Raw genomic sequence first — 19,591 nt, 5'->3', positions numbered from 1 at the left:
TCTTATCATGGGCTATGTATGGATCAAGTTTAATGTTTCTATGTTGAAATTTTTTTTGGGTGGGTTCCCATTCGCGCAATGTATTTTCATATTTTGAGGGGGTGTGGCCAAGTCATTTTTCAACATTTTGAAAATTCTTCTTGCTGGAAAATTTTCGTTTTCCACAGTGTAATTTTCAGTCTGTGTACCATTAGTGGAACACAAAGAGTTTTTCAGCAATAGTGTCCTTGTGGCAAAACCCCATTCATTTGAATGATACAGTTTTGATGTTGTCATGGCAACACGATTGTAAATAGGGGTGTGTCCTCATTGGCTTTTTGGTTCAGTACTGTATAAGGAATGCATGTGTCAAATTTCTTTTTCCTATGTCAAAATTTTTTTTTCATTCCCATTCAAACACTGTAGGGGGAACCAGTGAGCCATTTTACGATCCAACGATACGAATTGCATATCATCGTGTTCAGGTTATCATTCCGCACAAATGTTACATTGGGTCCAACTCAATCTAACACTTTCTTTGCGAGATATCCACACTTTTATACTTCTAAAAATGGCCGCTTCATTGTGAGGTCATCAAAGCCACACCCAACATTTAATCAAAAAATTAGGTGATAACTTTTTATCACAAATGTGTGTAGGTTATTTTTCCCAAGTTTGGTCCAAATTGAATGTAAACCCTAGGAGGAGATGATGAAAGTATGAGGGGTGGGATTTAAGAGGTCCATACTTCCACCCAATATGGCCGAATTCCTGTTGGGTTTAGGGCAGGGCCATAATGTAATTTTTTACTTGTCCTACCATGGACTATGTCTGGACCAAGTTTCATGTTTGTACGAGGAAACAAATTTGGGGAGGGCTCTCATCCGCGTAATGTATTTTGATTTTTGAGGGGGCGCTACTGAGTCATTTTGTGATATTTTTTCTTAGCAATTTCACATAACAAAATTTTACACCAGGCTTGAATAATTGGTCAAATAAAATTGACTTTTCGTTAACGTTCAGGGGGTCAAATTTGCATCCAAAGAGGTGAGAGAATAATAATAATTAAAACCGCAAGCGGTGTTAAGGCCCTCGCCCTCCTACGCGACCGCCTCCCCACGCAACCGCCGAGGCCACCGACAGCGAGAGGAACCTGTATCTTGGGCTCGATCTGGCATTCTGCAAGATAAGCACAGTTTTATACTTCTGACAATGACCGCTCAATCTCGAGCTCATCACAGCCACGCCCAAAATTTGATCAAAAACTGTAGGTGATAACTTTTGATCGCACATGTGTGTAGGTGATTTTCACCCAGTTTGGTCCAAATTGGTTGTAAACCCTAGGAGGAGATGATGAAAGTATGAGGGATGGGATTATGACAAAACCCCATTCTTTTCTATGGCACAGTTTTGGTGTTGTCATGGCAACACAATTGTAAATAGGGGTGTGTCCTCATTGGCTTTTTGGTTCAGTTTGGCATGAGGGATGTGTGTGTCAAATTTCGTGTTCCTATGTCAAAAATTTTTTTTTACTCCCATTCAAAAACTGTAGGGGGCGTGAGAGAGCCATTTTTTGATCAAACTATATAAGTTATATATCATCGTGTTCAAGTTGTCATTCCACACAAATGTTACATTGGGTCCAACTCAATCTGACACTGTGTTCGAGATATACTCACTTTTATACTTCTAAAAATGGCTGCTTCATTGTGAGGTCATCACAGCCACACCCAACATTTGATCAAAAATGTAAATAGTAAATTTTTATCACACTGGTGTGTAGGTGATTTTCACCCAGTTTGGTCTAAATTGGATGTAAACCCTAGGAGGAGATGATGAAAGTATGAGGGGTGGGATTTTGGATTTCCACAATTCCACCCAATATAGCCGACTTCCTGTTGGGTTTAGGGCGGGGCCATAATGTAATTTTTTACTTGTTCTACCATGGGCTATGTGTGTACCAAGTTTCATATTTCTATGTTGAAATTTTTTTTGGGTGGGTTCCCATTCGTGCAATGTATTTTCATATTTTGAGGGGGCGTGGCCAAGTCATTTTTCAATATTTCTAAAATTCTTCTTGCTGAAAAATTCTACTTTTCCACAGTGTAATTTTCAGTCTGTGTACCATTAGTGGAACACAAAGAGTTTTTCAGCAATTACATACTTGGGACAAAACCCCATTCATTTGAATGGTACAGTTTTGGTATCGTCATGGCAACACAATTGTAAATAGGGGTGTGTCCTCATTGGCTTTTTGATTCAGTTTGGCATGACAGATGTGTGTGTCAATTTTTTTTTGCCTATGTCAAAAAAAATTTTTCACTCCCATTCAAAAACTTTAGGGGGCGTGAGAGAGCCATTTTACGAATCATCTTTACGATTCACATATCATCGTGTTCAGGTGTTCATTCCGCACAAATGTTACATTGGGTCCAACTCAATCTGACAATGTCTGTGCAAGATATACACACTTTTATACTTCTAAAAATGGCCGCTTCGTTGTGAGGTCATCAAAGCCACGCCCAACATTTGATCAAAAATGTAAATGGTAACTTTTGATCACACGTGTGTCTGTGATTTTCACCCAGTTTGGTCCAAATTGGATGTAAACCCTAGGAGGAGATGATGAAAGTATGAGGGGTGGGATTTTAGAGGTCCACACTTCCACCCAATATGGCCGACTTCCTGTTGGGTTTAGGGCTTGGCCATAATGTAATTTTTTACTTATCCTTCCATGGGCTATGTCTGGACCAAGATTCATATTTGTACGATGAAAAAAATTTGGGGAGGGCTCCCATCCGCGTAATGTATTTTGATTTTTGAGGGGGTGCTACCAAGTCATTTTGCAATATTTTTTCTTGGCGACTTCAAATAAAAAAAATTTTCGCCGGGCTTGAATTTTTGGTCAAATAAAATTGACTTTTTGTGAACGTTTAACGGGTGAAATTTGGGATCAAAGTGTCCAGGAAAAATAATAATAGTAATGGAACCATGCGATTTTAATAGGCCCTCGCCGACATGTATGTCTGGGCTCGGGCCTAATAATAATAATAACGGAACCATGCGATTTTAATAGGCCCTCGCCGAAATGTATGTCTGGGCTCGGGCCTAATAATAATAATGGAACCATGCGATTTTAATAGGCCCTCGCCGACATGTATGTCTGGGCTCGGGCCTAATGATAATAATAACGGAACCATGCAATTTTAATAGGCCCTCGATGACATGTATGTCTGGGCTCAGGCCTAATAAATATAATTAAGCTCAAAAACTTTCCTGAAATTCTCTATATGAAATGAATGAGCTCACCTGGGATCACATACAGACACACTGAGCTATTCAATTAAAGGAGCCTATTTAAACACTGCTTTAACAGGACTGACACAGACTGTGGGAGGGGCTTCTCATCTGAATACAGGTCTATAGAAAGTCTGTGGTGACGTTAGTCCACAAACACTGACACACAGATTCACATATGAAGTGAATGGCAGATATTTCTTGCTTTAACATCGCACAAGTCCACTGATCCAGAAAGAGGCAAGCACACAGGTTACATTTCCTTCAGGAAATGTATGGAAGTCTAGTATAGACATACTGTGTTGTTTTGGAAACAGATGATGTGTTGCAGCAGTCAAACATCTGCAGAATTGTATTACATGAGGAACAAGGTGAAAGGGCCGTCCACATATAACATATTTTTGGAATTGTTTTATCTCACCTGCAGTGAATGTCAGCACTGAATTCAGTTTGATTGTAGGTCTGATGATTATTGATATCAACTGTTTTTAACTTTTCTGATCACCCCTCATGACAGATTCATTTTAATTTATAGTTTGTGTCCAACAGGTGATCTCTAGTTATCTTTGGTTCAGAGTAGGGATATAATGATCACCAGTATAACGATGAACTGCGGTAAAATTGCAGATGGTTAGTATTACCGTTTAAATTCTAATTATCAAGATTACCGTGTTTGATTACCACACTTTTAGGGGAAACGATGCTTACGTAAAGATCTGCTTTTATGCCAAATATTTGAGAATAGTTTTAATTTATTAGGATTTTGATTTGATATACCTAATATTTTGAACCAGTATTCACTTTTAAAGTCTTTGAAAAGGTTCGTTGAGCATCTGTGTGTTATTTATACAATAAATTATATACATTTTTCAAATCGGATTATATATATTTTTTGTGTTTTTTGTCCTTTTATGTTGATATAGTAGGTTAAAGTGAAAAAAAAAATTGTCAGATGATATCGATGAAGTTGTGCTGAAAAAAAAAAGTTACCAAACATAGGTATAGTAAACATTTGTTTATATAGTATATAAAGGCAAAATCAAAAGTACTGAAAAACGGAAAAATAGGCTCAGACCACTAAGAGTTAATATTTGAATGTTTCTGCCAACAGAAAGTACATTGTGCCTATTATTTTATTTTATTAGGGTCCGAGCAGAAAGGTGAGGCCCTTTCACTCACAGAGTGAGAGGCCTTGCCTTGAAGCAAGGCCCTATTGTTTGTTTTGATATTATTAGGCCCGAGCCCAGACATACATGTCGGCGAGGGCCTATTAAAATCGCATGGTTCCGTTATTATTTTTCCTGGACACTTTGATCCCAAATTTCACCCGTTAAACGTTCACAAAAAGTCAATTTCATTTGACCAAAAATTCAAGCCTGGTGAAAAATTATTTTATTTGAAGTCACAAAGAAAAAATATCGCAAAATGACTCGGTAGCGCCCCCTCAAAAATCAAAATACATTACTCGAATGGGAGCCATCCCCAAATTTTTTTCATCGTACGAACACGAAACTTGGTCCAGACATAGCCCATGGTAGGACAAGTAAAAAATTACATTATGGCCCCGCCCTAAACCCAACAGGAAGTCGGTCATATTGGGTGGAAGTGTGGACCTCTAAAATCCCACCCCTCATACTTTCATCATCTCCTCCTAGGGTTTACATCCAATTTGGACCAAACTGGGTGAAAATCACCTACACACATGTGTGATCAAAAGTTACCATTTACATTTTTAATCAAATGTTGGGCGTGGCTATGGTGACCTCACAAATAAGTGGCCATTTTGAGAAGTATGAAAGTGTTTATATCTCGCACACAGAGGGTCAGATTGAGTTGGACCCAATGTAACATTTGTGTGGAATGACAATCTAAGCGCGATGATATGTAACTCGTATAGTTTGATTGTAAAATGGCTCTCTCACGCCCCCTACAGTTTTTGAATGGGACAAAAAAAATTTTTTTGACATAGGGAAAAAAAAATTGACACACACATCTGTCATGCCAGACTGAACCAAAAAGTCAATGAGGTCACACCCCTATTTACAATTGTGTTGCCATGACGACACCAAAACTGTGCCATTCAAATGAACAGGGTTTTGCCCCAGGGAAGCAATTGCTGAAAAACTCCTTGTGTTCCTCTAATGGTACACAGACTGAAAATTACACCGTCGAAAGGTAGAATTTTCCAGCAAGAAGAATTTTAGAAATATTGAAAAATGACTTGGCCACGCCCCCTCAAAATATGAAAATACATTGCGCAAATGGGAACCCACTCAAAAAAAATTTTAACGTAGAAAGATGAAACTTGGTCCAGACATAGCCCATGGTAGGACAAGTAAAAATTCCATTATGGCCCCGCCCTAAACTCAACAGGAAGTTGGCCATATTGGGTGGAAGTGTGAACCTCTAAAATCCCACCCCTCATACTTTCATCATTTCCTCCTAGGGTTTACATCCAATTTGGACCAAACTGGGTGAAAATAACCTACACACGTGTGATCAAAAGTTTCCATTTACATTTTTGATCAAAAGTTGGGCGTGGCTGTGATGACCTCACAACGAAGCGGCCATTTTTAGAAGTATAAAAGTGTGTATATCTTTCACAGACATAGTCAGATTGAGTTGGACCCAATGTAACTTTTGTGCGGAATGAAAACCTGAACCTGATGACATGTAAATCGTAGATGATTTGTAAAATGGCTCTCTGACGCCCCCTACAGTTTCTGAATGGGAGTAAAAAAAAATTTTTGACATAGGAACAAGAAATTTGACACACACATCCCTCATGCCAAACTGAACCAAAAAGCCAATGAGGACACACCCCTATTTACAATCGTGCTGCCATGACAACATCAAAACTGTGCCATTCAAATGAATAGGTTTTTCTCAGAATCCCACCCCTCATATTTTCATCATCTCCTCCTAGGGTTTACATCCAATCAGGACCAAACTCGGTGAAAATCACCTACACACGTGTGATCAAAAATTATCACCTACATTTTTGATCAAATGTTTGGCGTGGCTGTGATGAGCTCGCAATTGAGCGGTCGTTTTCAGAAGTGTAAAACTATGGTTGTCTCGCAGAATGTCAGATCGAGCCCACGATACAGTGTCCTCTCACTGTCTGTGTCCTCGGTGGTCGCATGGGGAGGCGGTCGCGCGGGAGGGCGAGGGCCTTAACACCACTTGCGGTTTTAATTATTATTATTATTCAGACACCACTTTCAACTGGATTTTGACCCCCTAAACATGCTCAAAAACTCACCAAATTTTGGTACACATGTTAGGCCTGGCAAAAAATTTGATAAAATGTAAAAATGAACCCCATAGGTGCCAAAATGTGCTCTCTAGCACCACCTTTGTAAAAAAAAAAACAAAAAAAAACGGTAACAGCCGTAGTGGCGAATAGTAATGTCTTACAGGCATGGAACCAGTGCCAAAAATTTTGTAGGATGAAGCACTACAAATGATATGCCGACACCCATGACCTAACTCCAACAGGAAGTTCGCAATATGCCTTTCAAAATAAAATTTCTAAAACTAACTCATCTGACACCGTTTGTCGTATTGACTTCTAAATACCACCAAAAGACTTATCCATATAGTTATGATAGTGTTTATTATATAGTTCCATAGATGTTCTAGTTCAGTTACCTGTGCATCAACTGCATCCATGTGTCTCCCCCTATTTCCCCCCTTCTCCCCCTCTCCCCCTCTCCCCCAGTCTCTCTCTATCTCTATAACGCTCTCTCTTTTTTTCTTCCTTTACCCTCTCTCTTCAACCCCAACTGGTCAAGGCAGACGGCCATCCTCCAGGAGTCTGGGTCTGCTCGAGGTTTCTGCCTGTTAAAGGGAAGTTTTTCCTCGCCACTGTCACCAGTCGCAAGTGTTTGCTCCTGGAGGATTCTGTTGGGTTTCTGTAAATTGGCTTAGAGTCTGGTTTTGACCAACTCTACATATAAAGTGTCATGATAACTTTTGTTATGATTTGGCGCTATATAAATAAAATTTGATTTCTTGAATTTGATTGAAGATAGAGTGAACGCTTCTCAAAAAAGTGATCTCGCAACTTTTTCAGAACAACCTTAGATTTTTTTTTTTTAGAAGCCCGGAAAGTTGTGATGTCCGGAACTCATTTTTCACTTTGGACTTTTTCCCCACATGTTATATAGCTATATATTCAGGGCACTCATCACAACTCTCACATGCAAAAATTTTTGAGATAGGATGTATTGTTATGGATTTATTGAAAATTATTATTATTTTTTTTAAAAATACTTTTTCCACTTTAAACTGCCATTTGACCCCCTTAACATGCTCAAAAACTCACCAAAGTTGGCAAACATGTCATGGCTGGTAAAATGTTTTATACAATATCAAAATTAACCCCTTGGGTGCCAAAATGGACACTGTAGCGCCATCTATGTACTAAAAAACACACAAAAACTGCCCTCGCAGCCAGTAGGAATGTCACAGACACATAAAACAAATGCCAAAATGTTGACCTGATTGAGCCCGACAAATCATACACTGATGCCCATGAGCTAACTCCAACAGGAAGTTGGGAATCTGCCTTTCAAAGTTACTCTACCTTCCTGCAATTACTGCTTATTCAAAAGGGTGAGAGCTGATATCGGGACGGAGAGGTGTAAGTGGAGCTGAGGTGTCGATGGTCACGGGAGACGGAACGGACAGGAGGCGGAACGCCCGGTGCGAGGTCCCGCCCAATGCTGCTTGCAGCTTTATTTTATTTCATTTTATTTTTTTAAAAACAACTTGGTTAAATTATTTCAGTGTGTGTATAGGTACTTTTTGAACATTTTGAGCACAATTTCAACAATACCACAATAATAATGATAACCGTGATAATTTTGGTCACAATAACCATGAAATGAAATTTTCATATCGTTACATAGTTCAGACACAGTTGCAGAGCAGTGAGCTACTGTTTATAGAATGTTGTCATTCAGCAGTGTCATCCACAGTATCCATTCTGTAGTCAGATGCTATCATGACTGTTCAGAGCCTGTGAATTAACACACAATGCCAACATCCTAAGGCTTTGGTAGCAGACGAACAGTGTCAGAGATGCCCACGTATCTTACCTGAGGACTGTACAGGAGACACAGCTCCATTGTGGTTCTATCAGGACACACTGCCACAAACAACCAGAGCATTTTCATCTCCTTGTCTTTGTTTTGCTGCTTTCCTTCTTCCCTTCATCCACCTTCCTCACTTTATAAAAGCGGCAGGACGGCTGGCATTTCAATGAAAGCCCTGTGCAGCTGGCTCTGTGTGTGTGACTGAGATGACTTCCCAGCAGAGAGAGGGGATGAGATGAGGTTGAGTGGGATGCCGGTGGAATGTCAAACACACACACACTCCCCGTTCGCGCTGTTTCTCACTCACACACAGTCGGGGAGGTAGGACTGCAGAGGACGTTAGAACAGAGATGAATGTATAGGAGGATGGATGGAGGAGCATTAGCATACTGAGAGAGGAGAGGGCGGAGTGTGTTCTATATTCAGCTCAGACAGCAGCACAGACACACTGATGATGAAGAGAGATGAGGGAGGAAGAACACAGACATCTTCACCCTCCAACTGCTCTCATACAGTTAGATATGGAAGGCTTTGTCCTCAGCTGACATCACACACCCTCTCAGCTCCCAGGCAGAAATAGGTTTATACCAGAAAGATGGACACCGATACGCCACTTGAACCCACTGGGCTATGCCATTTGATTGGATGGTGGCGGTTATCCATCACTCCAAAAATAATGATGTGACCATAAATCCTAGAAAAACCAAAATCCCCTGTGTTACATCTTTATTGAATACTTGTGATAATTGATTTTGGATCAGATTCAGAATACTTTATTAATATCAGAGGAAATTGTTACAGTTGCTCCATGGAAGTACAAGAAAAAGTATCGGGGAAGAAATGATCGATATTCCAAAATACACACGCACGCTCACATGCACACACACACTCACTCACATGCACACGCACACACACTCTCTCTCTCTCTCTCTCTCTCTCTCTCTTTTAAAACACAGTTACAACAAAGAAAATTAAAAAGAAATATACAGAAATTTATATGAATAAGGATGCAAAATATTGTTGTGCATCATTATAACTGGAAAAGCACTTGGAGAGCGCAGACCTCTGCCAAGGCAGATCAGTGCCCCCCTCCCATCACCATCAAAATTTAATCATTTGTTCCTTGTGCCAGTATCAACATTTCCTGAAAGTTTCATCCAAATCCGTCCATAACTTTTTGAGTTATCTCGCTAACAGACAGGAAGACAGACAGACAAACCCCCATGAAAACATTACCTCCGCTGTTACAGCTGGTTGAGGTAATTATGTGGTTATACTCTAGACCAGGGGTGTCAAACTCATTTTAGTTCGGGGGCCACATTCAGCCTGATTTGATCTCAAGTGGGCCAGACCAGTAAAATAATCACAGTAAAAAAGTAAAATTCTATTATGATCAGGTTTACGTCTACAAAGTTTCCTTAAAAATCTGAATAACATGAACACGAATTGTCTTAAGAAAAACAAGTGCAGTTTTAACAATATTATACCTCGGTTTATCAGTTTATCATTTAGACATGTGCATTACAATCGCAAGAAACATTTAATAACAAGCAGAATATTGGTAAAATTGCATCTACTTCTCTTAAGACATTTCTGTTTGTTCATATTGTTCAGGTTATTCACATTTTTTATAAAAGTATAGTTTGGTAATGTAAACATTTTCATGTAATTTTACTTTTTTTACACCAAAAAACAAAGAAAATTTGGGGCTGTCATTATTTGTAGGTTATTATGATAATATTTTACTGGTCTGACCCACTCGAAATCTAATTGGACTGTATGTGTCTGTATGTGGAACCTGAATTAAAATGATTTAGACACCATTGATTGTTTATATCTTCAGTATAATTTTTTGCGGTTTTTCACAAATTCATCCCGCGGGCCAGATTGGACCCTTTGGCGGGCCAGATTTGGCCCCCTGGCTGCATGTTTGACACCTGTGCTCTAGACTCTACAGTCTGAAGTGATCCAATTACATATCAGCTTACGCAGTTTCAACATTTGTTTCCATCATTACCATCATTTTCTGGACACATAATGCTGCTGAACCCAGACCTGACCAACTAAAACAACCCTGGATCACAACACTGCCCCCACAGGCCTTTACTGCAGGTGCTAAGCCTGATGGGCAATCCCTTCATCCACCTGTCTTCTCACTCTGATACACCCGTCAGTCTGGACTCATCTTCACCTTTTTGTCCATTGGAACACAGTGCCGTCTTCCTGGTCTCTATCAAACTGATGCATGGGTGTCCAGTGAATCCAGCAGGTTGTCTCAGTGTGGCTGAACAGGTATGGAGTTAACTGTATCTGAGTTTTCCTGCTAAAGGCAGAGAACAGCTGGTCTGAGCCCAGCAGGATCAGACCTGGTATGGGTACACAGTGAAATGTCTGCTGTCACTAGGGATGGGAATCGATAAGAATTTAATGATTTCAATTCCATTATCAATTTTGCTTATTGATCCGATTCCTTATCGATTCTCTTATCAATTGTCATTGGGTGAGGGAATAAAAGAGCACGAACAGGTGCGTTTGCATTAACTGTCTTTTATATTTCCATCTGCACTGAAGATATAACATATACAATATGTACGAATAATAACAGATGATGCCGGGCCCAATTTTGGCGGGGGGCATATAGTGAAAGTGAAACTAAAGACACTTTACTAATTCCTCTATTGCCGCATTTTCACCACATGGAACCGGTCCGGACTCGGCCCGTCTCCCGTTGTTGTGCACCTCATTTCCTTTCCCCTACCTTCGGAAACTTGTCTTTGAGGGGGTACGACATTTGTTGCCCACACCGGAACTGGAACTGGGCCCGGATGACGGGCTGGTGTTCACTCTGCCGCTAGATTCACAAGTGTCGCTAAGTAGCGTATCAAATACATGACATTCCTGTAAATAAATCACATGCTGTGGACAAATGTTTGAGCATATTGGAGGAACTCCACCATTTTGAAGAAATGGAAGCTTTGTAAGTGTTACAAGTGGACCTAGTGTCATCTTTTTGGACCGTTTCTACCTCAACGCCAATTTGGCTACATTCTGACCAAAACAATGCAGCGTACGCATGATGTCATTGTGCATGCGCAACGAAGGTGGAATCGATAAGCAGAATCGTTAAGCAGGCAGGCAAACGATGCCAAGGAATTGAGCTACTGGGATCCGGTTCTTAAAAAGAACGGGTTCTCAATTCCCATCCCTAGCTGTCACTCAGGACGATGTGTCTCCACCGCTCTACTTCTGCTCTCACTGTCCTCATGAGATGCTTCTGGTGGAGACAGTACGTTGGTAATAAAGCCTTCAGCGTCACTGAGGACAGGAAATTGGAGTTTCACCACAGAGTGGACTGGTAATGGATGGAATGAGTGGAATGTGTTCTCCTCTGTGGGTTCTCAGCTGACATGTAGGCTGTGTTTAAGGAGAACACAACTGGAACATGTTACCTCAGAGGATGACTGACGGCCTGTAATGGACACAACAGGACAGGCGGTGTGGGGGGTGTGACATCATTCAACTCTTCCAAAACTCCATTTCCTGTGTGTTTTTTTTACAAACAGGAAACGTGCAATAAAGTCCTGTTATTTGTGTAAGATGGACTGATCAACCAAACATAGGCTCCTTTCACACAGGCCTGCTCATCTGCAGCTGGAATTCAGAACGTCCTTTAAGGCTGGCCTTGGCTCCACCCTCACCTCCCCCTCCTCCTTGTAGAAGTGAAAAGGTAGTGGGCTTCTCCAACTCTGGATGGTGGGAACTTTCCTCTCATAGAATCCAGATGTGAGTAAAAGTATCAGCAGATGGGGGTAGAACAGAGAACGAAGGCTGGAACAGAGATCACCAATGATACTTCTGAGTAGAGCCGATCCGGGGAATGAGGATTATGATTGTGATGACTCTATTTATCATGATATATCCTGGTCATTAGTAGGGGTGTGTGTTGTCAAGAATCTAGTGATACGATACAAATCAAAATACTAGGAGCACGATACGATATATCACGATATATCATGATACTGTTAAAAAGGCAATTTTTTGTTTCTTTTTTTCATTATTTCCTGGGAGACTTGAATTACACCAGAAATCTGCACAAACACTAAACACATTTTTATTTGATCAGAACAGGATCTAATGTTGTATCACAAAATTTTTCTAACTCTCCTAGTTTCCAAAGGAACTAACATCTGCCTCTCAGACAGTAAAAAGTGCTTTTAGGATGATTGAAATAACCATTATTTAATGAAACGGTGTTAAATAATCATAAATAACATATAAACAATAAAGAAAATCAAAAAACAAAAATGAACCTCCACAGTATCTGCATTTGAATAAATACCTAAAAATATCGATACAGCATTGTGAAATGAAATATCGCAATATATTTTCTAACACCCCTAGTCTTTAGGAGTTATTTTACTCATTTTCAGCAAAAACACTTCTGTATTTTTCAGTGTTATGTTGTTTCTCTGGTGTATAATGATGTTGAACAGACATTTTATGGAAGGAAGTAAGTTCCGGGTGTATTTGTGTAAACTGGGAAGATCACAAATAATAAGTAATGATTAAACCCACATGATCGTATTATTTCAATTCCCTGATATGAATATGTTTTTCGTGACTTCTGTTCATATTGTGCAGGTGTTGACTGTGCTGAGTCACACATTTGAAACTATCAATTATACCTTATTATGTCATTAAAGAACTGTCTATGTATTTACACAGTCTGTACTTCATATTGAAACAGCAGGTAAACTTTAGTCAAATAATGCCTGCTGTGTCACAGGTTGCTGTGTGAAACTGTCTGAGTGGCCTTGTTGGTCCTGTATTGCCTTTGGTTCCAGGGGGTTGGAGGCAGTAGAAGGCGCTGGTATCTGCTGCCCTCTGCTGGACCATCAGCTCCAACACCGTCATCCCCACCTCCACCAGGGTCTTCAAGTGGGAACATTTATTTAACATATAATAATATAATAACAGGAGTTTGAAGCAGCTGTTTTTTTTTTTTATTCCCTAACATAATCCAGTAGAGCAAGGGTGTCAAATTCATTTTTGTTCAGGGGCCATATTCAGCCCAGTTTAATCTGAAGTGGGCCGGACCAGTACAATAATAGAAATAGTAGGATCAGAACTGATAAATAATGTCAACTCCAATGTTTTGGGGCGGAGGTGGTGGAGGTGCAGGGAGGTTCTCAGTTGTCTGTGAGCACTGATGGTCACAAGTTGAAGTAGACTGATATATCGGGCCAAAATATAGATTTTTTTCAAAATCGGACTTAATTTTTTTTTTTTTAAAGTTGATATTTGATCAGTAGTCAAAATGTTATAAGATATTTGATCAGGCACCTGTGTGGGCAGCACTTTAAGTTAAATAAATGTTCAGAGTACTTTAATGTATGTAATTTTTTTAAAGTACATTGTCAATGTACTTTAAAAAAAAAAAAAAGAAAAAAGATCAACCTTGAATATCGGCCTCAAAAATCAGCTGTAGATATCAGCCCTCAGCAGACCAAATTTTATAAATTCGTCATCGACCTTAGAAATAACCCAAATCGGTCGACCTCTAAACAACGTGTCTTCTGACGACTTACATTTGTTATCGAAGGATAAAATCTGTGGACCCTGAGTTTGGAATAGTGTAGACCAGGAGTGTCCAACCCTGGTCCTCCAGATCTACTGTCCTGTATGTTTTAGTCCAGGAGTGTCCAACCCTGGTCCTCCAGATCTACTGTCCTGTATGTTTTAGATGTTTCCTCCCCCAGTCCACCTGACGGTCATTCTCAGTCTTCTTCAGAGTTTGATGATAGGGTGATCATTTGAATCAGGTGTTGGTAGAGGGATCCATCTAAAACATACAGGACAGTAGATCTGGAGTACCAGGGTTGGACACTCCTGGACTAAAACATACATGACTGTAGATCTGAGGGACCAGGGTTGGACACCCCTGCTGTAGACGATGGATAATTTAAAATTGAATCAGTTTGCGTCTTCTATTCATGGAGCAGGAGTGTATTTTGGACATTTGTCCCACTTGGTCTCAGACACTTATATACTCAGCTCTTTCTTCCACGTGTCCCTGGTTTTCTGTGTGTTCACTAAAAGACAAACATTTGGGCTGAATACTTAAGCCTGATGTAGTTGGTCCTGCAGCATTGGTGTTTCCACTCCAGCCCTTGTGGATGTGTTAAAGCTTTGACTGTGTGTGTTTCAGAGTATTTCTATGACCAGGAGGACAGGTCGGATGAAGACGCCGAGCCCACCTTCTCTGAAGATGAGGCCGTGACTCAGAAGGGACTGAGACGATCACAGAGCGTCAAGATCACCCGATCCAAAGTCCGCAAAGACGTAAGCACCAGTTCCTGAAGGAGTTCTGAAGGGGTGGGGGGGTGGGGGCAGCAGATACTGTTACTTTCAAAGACAAAAGGCAAGCATTGGTCGACTGAGAAACTAATCAAACTAAAAACACCGCAATTTATACAGAGAAACTTCAACTAAAAATCCACAAATGTTACAGACAAGCAATGAATGATAAAAAACTAACAGGAAATGTACATAAAATAAACAGTAGTGTGGTGTCCTCCAGTGAGTACGAGAACAACATGAGGAATAAATTCATGTGTCTGTAGAAGGAGGAGTTGGACAGGTAAAGGGTGTAGAACTGCAGCTATCCGTGGTGTTATAACCCACTGATCTGTTGATTATTTTCTTTGATTCGATTAAAAGATTATTTGAACAGATGAAAAAAAAAAACAGTAAATATGTGAAACAGACATGTGAAAATGACAAACAACTTGTCCTTTATTCCAGAACCAACTGAAACAACCACAAAAAGTATAAAAGTAAAAGGATATATAAAAAAATATCTCTATAAAAATAACAATGACGACGTCAACAACAGTATAAAAGTATATATAAAAATATCTATACATATAAACAACAACAAACCAGTCCAATAACATCTACAAACACATCTGTCAGTTCAGTCTACAACACATTTGGATCCAACTGATACAAACTGAACATGGAACTAACAAACAACTGTATGTTGGTCCTGACGTCATGTGCATCACAATAAGTGTCCATGTGAAACACAACAGTGGGACCAATGTTTAACAGCAGAGAAATGAAGGAAACGAAGCTTTGATTCAGGAAAAATGTAAGTGAATAATTTTTAGCTCACAGGTGGATAGGCCACTTTGAAATATTAAAAAATTGCCTTTATTTATGATAGAAAGTCATATATGGACTTTCATTTAATCATGTGACTTCTCCTCCAGTGAGAGTACCGCCCACTTTTATTGTTAGATTGATCTGATGTATCAAACACAGGAGACAGAACCTGACAACGTCACACATTCAACTGGGGATTGATTGTATAATTTCCCAGTTTGGGATAAATGAAGTACATCTATCTGCCTCAGAAGGTGCTGATGATCTACAGGGCCATTGGTCCTATTTTTTAATTGATTCCAGTTGATTAAAGCTATACTGTATGATGTGGCATTTTTAAACTTTTCTTTTGTCATCTTCAAATGCTCCTAATAAGTGTGTGTCAAACTAAAATGTAAAGGAAATCCACCAGGTATTGAAACTCAAAAATGTTTCATTCTCATATATTGCTCATATTTCTGATAAAATTCTGACCAATCATTTTATTTGGTCCGAATGAAATAATTGGCCGAACCTGGCAGAGCTTCCTATCTATCATCCATTACCGTCGTCCCGCATCCGATCCATTATCGCCGTCCCCACGTGATATGTGTACCTCTGAATCTGACGCTTCACTCACGCTGCCCCTCCTGTCACTGACCACAGTCTTCTGCCTGGATGTATATGGATGGAACTGAAGTCCACATGTGGAAGGGAAAAAACGGATTTATGAACAGAAACAGCTAAGGGTAACAAACAGGAGTCCAATGAATGAAGGATGGAGATAAAAGTCCGGAAGTCTGGTGTACTGGACTACACAGACAGGTCAAAGGTCAGCTTTTATGACCACGGGGCTCATACAGGTACATGTACTTGGTGTCACACAATGTAGGATGATGTAGGATGATAAATGTATGGACTATGAAACCTCAAATGTCCACGGAAAATTTGCGGAGGCCAAGTGTTCACAGTGCGTGCGCCCATCGCCTGGGCACCTCATCATTGGTGCAGTGAAGATGCTGACCCAGCGCTGCACAGACCAGACCCCTGAATACAAGGTCTACTGATGAAACAGGAGCCCCAGCAGGTGGATGATGTATCTGATTGCTGAGGGAGGGGTCCTCGGACACGCTGAAGCAGACCGGACCTCCGCCTCCACCGCGTGTATCAGATGAGAGGAGGGGAGCGTCAGAGCTCAGGCAGGGGGAAGCAGGTGGGGCTTTGGAGGGAGGCGGGTTGTTCATGTTCAAACTTTTACTAAGTGCTGTAAGAAATGCCACATTGGTAGGTATAGCTTTAATCGATTAATCGTTTTAGCTGTTTCATGTTCACTTCATCACTGATCTTCATTTTTGTCCAGGTTCGTTATGGATCCTTGAAGATTAAAGGCAAGAAGAGACCAGCGCTGAGCTCGGTCAACTACGGCATGTGAACACTACTGCCCCTTGCTGATGGCATCGGCCCGTCTTCCTCCTGTCTCTGATTGGCTGCCGGTGTCGGCCCGTCTTCCTCCTGTCTCTGATTGGCTGACGGCGTCAGCCCGTCTTCCTCCTGTCTCTGTGATTGGCTGACGGCGTCAGCCCGTCTTCCTCCTGTCTCTGATTGGCTGACGGCATCGGCCCGTCTTCTTCCTGTCTCTGATTGGCTGACGGTGTCGGCCTGTCTTTCTTTTTTCTCTAATGAACTCTTTTCTCTTGTGATTAGCTTTCTGCTGATGTATTTATTCTCAGCTGCTCCAGCACATTGGATTTTACTCTAGATCCCTTTTCATTCTCTTTGAGTTTTGATGGACAACATTGTTTGTTTTGCATGTGTGTGTTTCTCATTTTTCATTAGGAAGTTAAGTTTTTAGATGTGTTGGTATATGTGTAGTGTTTCAGATTTTGGCTTCATTTTGTCCACATAAATCATGTTGAGTGTCTTGTAAATTGACAGTAAGCTTTTGTACCAGGACCATCATGTGACAGTTGAGTGTGAGTAGAAACATGGACGGTGTTGATTGGACAGTGTCTATTGCCTGTAGTTCAGGAGGTAAATGTCTCTGGTGGATGAAATGCTGCAGGACAGCTGGACCAAATGACACTGAACACTTTATTAACATTAATGACAGACTTCATATTCAGATGCAGAGTTTGTCCACTGGGGGGCAGCAGAAGCAGCTGAACTCTGCTGTGGTTTCAGCCTTTGTAGGTGAACAGATGAGGAGCTGTAGTTGTCCTTTAGAACAGGTGCACTCACATCACACTTCATTGACCTTTAAACTAAAACTAACTGTAACTTTAGAATAATTTAAATAGAGTCAGTCTGTCATAACCCCACCAAATGAACAGGAGACATACATGTTGTATCTGCAGATGCAACTGTTTCATCAGCCATTACATTACGTGTTGACTGTTTCAGTAATCTGTTTATCAGAGTCATTTTTAAGACAAAAAAAATACAGATTTTTTTTTTTCCTCCAGATTCTTAAACTTGATGTTTTCTGGATTAGTGGACCAGACAGGACATTAGACCTGGTCTTATTGGGTGGAAGGAAACCTAACCTCCTCAGACCCAGACATGGGTTTTCTGTCCACGTTTGTGGACAAGAAGTTCACAGCTATAGAAAAAAACAAACAAACAAAAAAAAAAACTAAACTGTCCACTGCAAAGGACATTCCATAAAAACATATTTTAAAAATGCATCTGAAAAAACTGTTGCATCATGATGTTTCTAATATAGGTGATTATTTAACTAAAAAAGCCAAAACTTGTACTTTCCTGGGTCTGAGGAGGTTAATTGACACTTTGAAGTTTCACATTAATAATAATTATTATAGTTTTTTCCATAACTATAATTGGCAACATTTGATAGCAAGGTTGTTTTTTGACAAAGTTTAAATGTGCATAAAAGGGCAAAGTGAGCCTTAAAAGTGATGGAAGAACAGTTAAATATGTCTGGTAGAACACAGAACAGACTACATGAAGGAAAAATGGAGTCATTTTAGGTGGAAAACAACAGAAGTGCAGTAGTTTAGTCTCCTCTAGTTATTAATGACACATGAGTGAGTTTATGGAAATACTCCTGGTTCATTTGGTTTGATTTGTCTTTTTTTGTATCTTTTCATACGTCCACATCAGATTCATTTGAGACTTTGTGTAAACCCAACTGCTGTCTTTAGTTTGTCCTGTTGGAGGCGGTACCGGTTCTGCTTCTGCTGCCTTTATGGACTCATGGACAAGCCTGTGTCCGGTCTGTGCCCCAGACTGGACCGTGTGATGGTCCTCACACTGACAGAACCAGAACCAGCCTGTACACTGTCGGTTCAGAACACTCAGACGGTCCAGACCCACCGTACTGTGGTCATTCCTGAAGGACAAATCCATGACAGAAGGACCTGAGTGTTCCGCAGCAGCAGATGAACACGGTCCCATCATAGATCTGAGATCAACACTAAATAACACTCAACCAAATGACTTCTTCCTTCCACGTTGGTGAGGATTTGCTCCTGTTTTTACTTTGTATTTTTATATGGTTCTATGTCCCGCCCATTCTGTGGTTGTACATTTGTACCTGCATTTTTGAATGTTTGGACTCTTTTGTATGTAACCACCTGTTTTTGCACATATAACCCTCCTACAGGTTTTCTCAGTGCTGGTGTTTGCTTGTCATCTCATTTTCTAATGTGTATTTTGCTTTGGGAGGGTTCAGTCTGACACTCCCACAGATGCTCTTATTCATGTACTGTCCTCACATGACCTGCTGCACATTTGGTTGGTTTTTGTCAGTGTTTGGTTCAGCTCTAGTCAGAATAGGAACCGAACGCTACTCATTGGCTCCTTTTTAAATTTTCAATGTAAAAATCCATGTTATTTTGGATTTTATCAGCTAAAATGAACTAGCAGCTAACACTGGAATCCAAGTGAATGAGCTGAATATACAGTGCATCTGAAAAGTATTCACTGCATTTACAGCCTTACTCCAAAATAGATTAAATCCATTTTTTACCACCATATTCTACACACAAATAATGTCAATGTGAAAAAAGTTTCTTTGAAAATGTATCAAATTCACCTTTGGCTGAAGT

General features: G+C 40.3%; 1 protein-coding gene across 5 annotated transcripts in view; it reads left to right on the top strand.

Annotated features, from left to right (window-relative positions):
• The window catches only part of reep3b (receptor accessory protein 3b), a 168,507-nt gene extending 150,531 nt beyond the window's left edge, over positions 1 to 17,976 (top strand). Inside the window, exons 7-9 of one of the 5 annotated variants that reach the window (XM_030121754.1) lie at positions 14,587 to 14,720; positions 16,885 to 16,972; positions 17,123 to 17,976. In XM_030121754.1, coding sequence (XP_029977614.1) covers positions 14,587 to 14,720; positions 16,885 to 16,956 — 206 coding nt within the window. In that variant the 3' untranslated portion in view covers positions 16,957 to 16,972; positions 17,123 to 17,976. Of the gene's footprint in view, positions 1 to 14,586; positions 14,721 to 16,884 lie in introns of all 5 variants that reach the window. The other 4 variants (XM_030121752.1, XM_030121751.1, XM_030121753.1 and 1 more) reach the window with 4 other exon arrangements.
• Positions 17,977 to 19,591: the final 1,615 nt, after the last annotated feature.

The sequence above is a fragment of the Sphaeramia orbicularis genome, chromosome 19 (genome assembly GCF_902148855.1).
Source record: "Sphaeramia orbicularis chromosome 19, fSphaOr1.1, whole genome shotgun sequence".
NCBI lineage: Eukaryota > Metazoa > Chordata > Actinopteri > Kurtiformes > Apogonidae > Sphaeramia > Sphaeramia orbicularis.
This window is presented reverse-complemented; position numbering and strand designations above follow the sequence as displayed.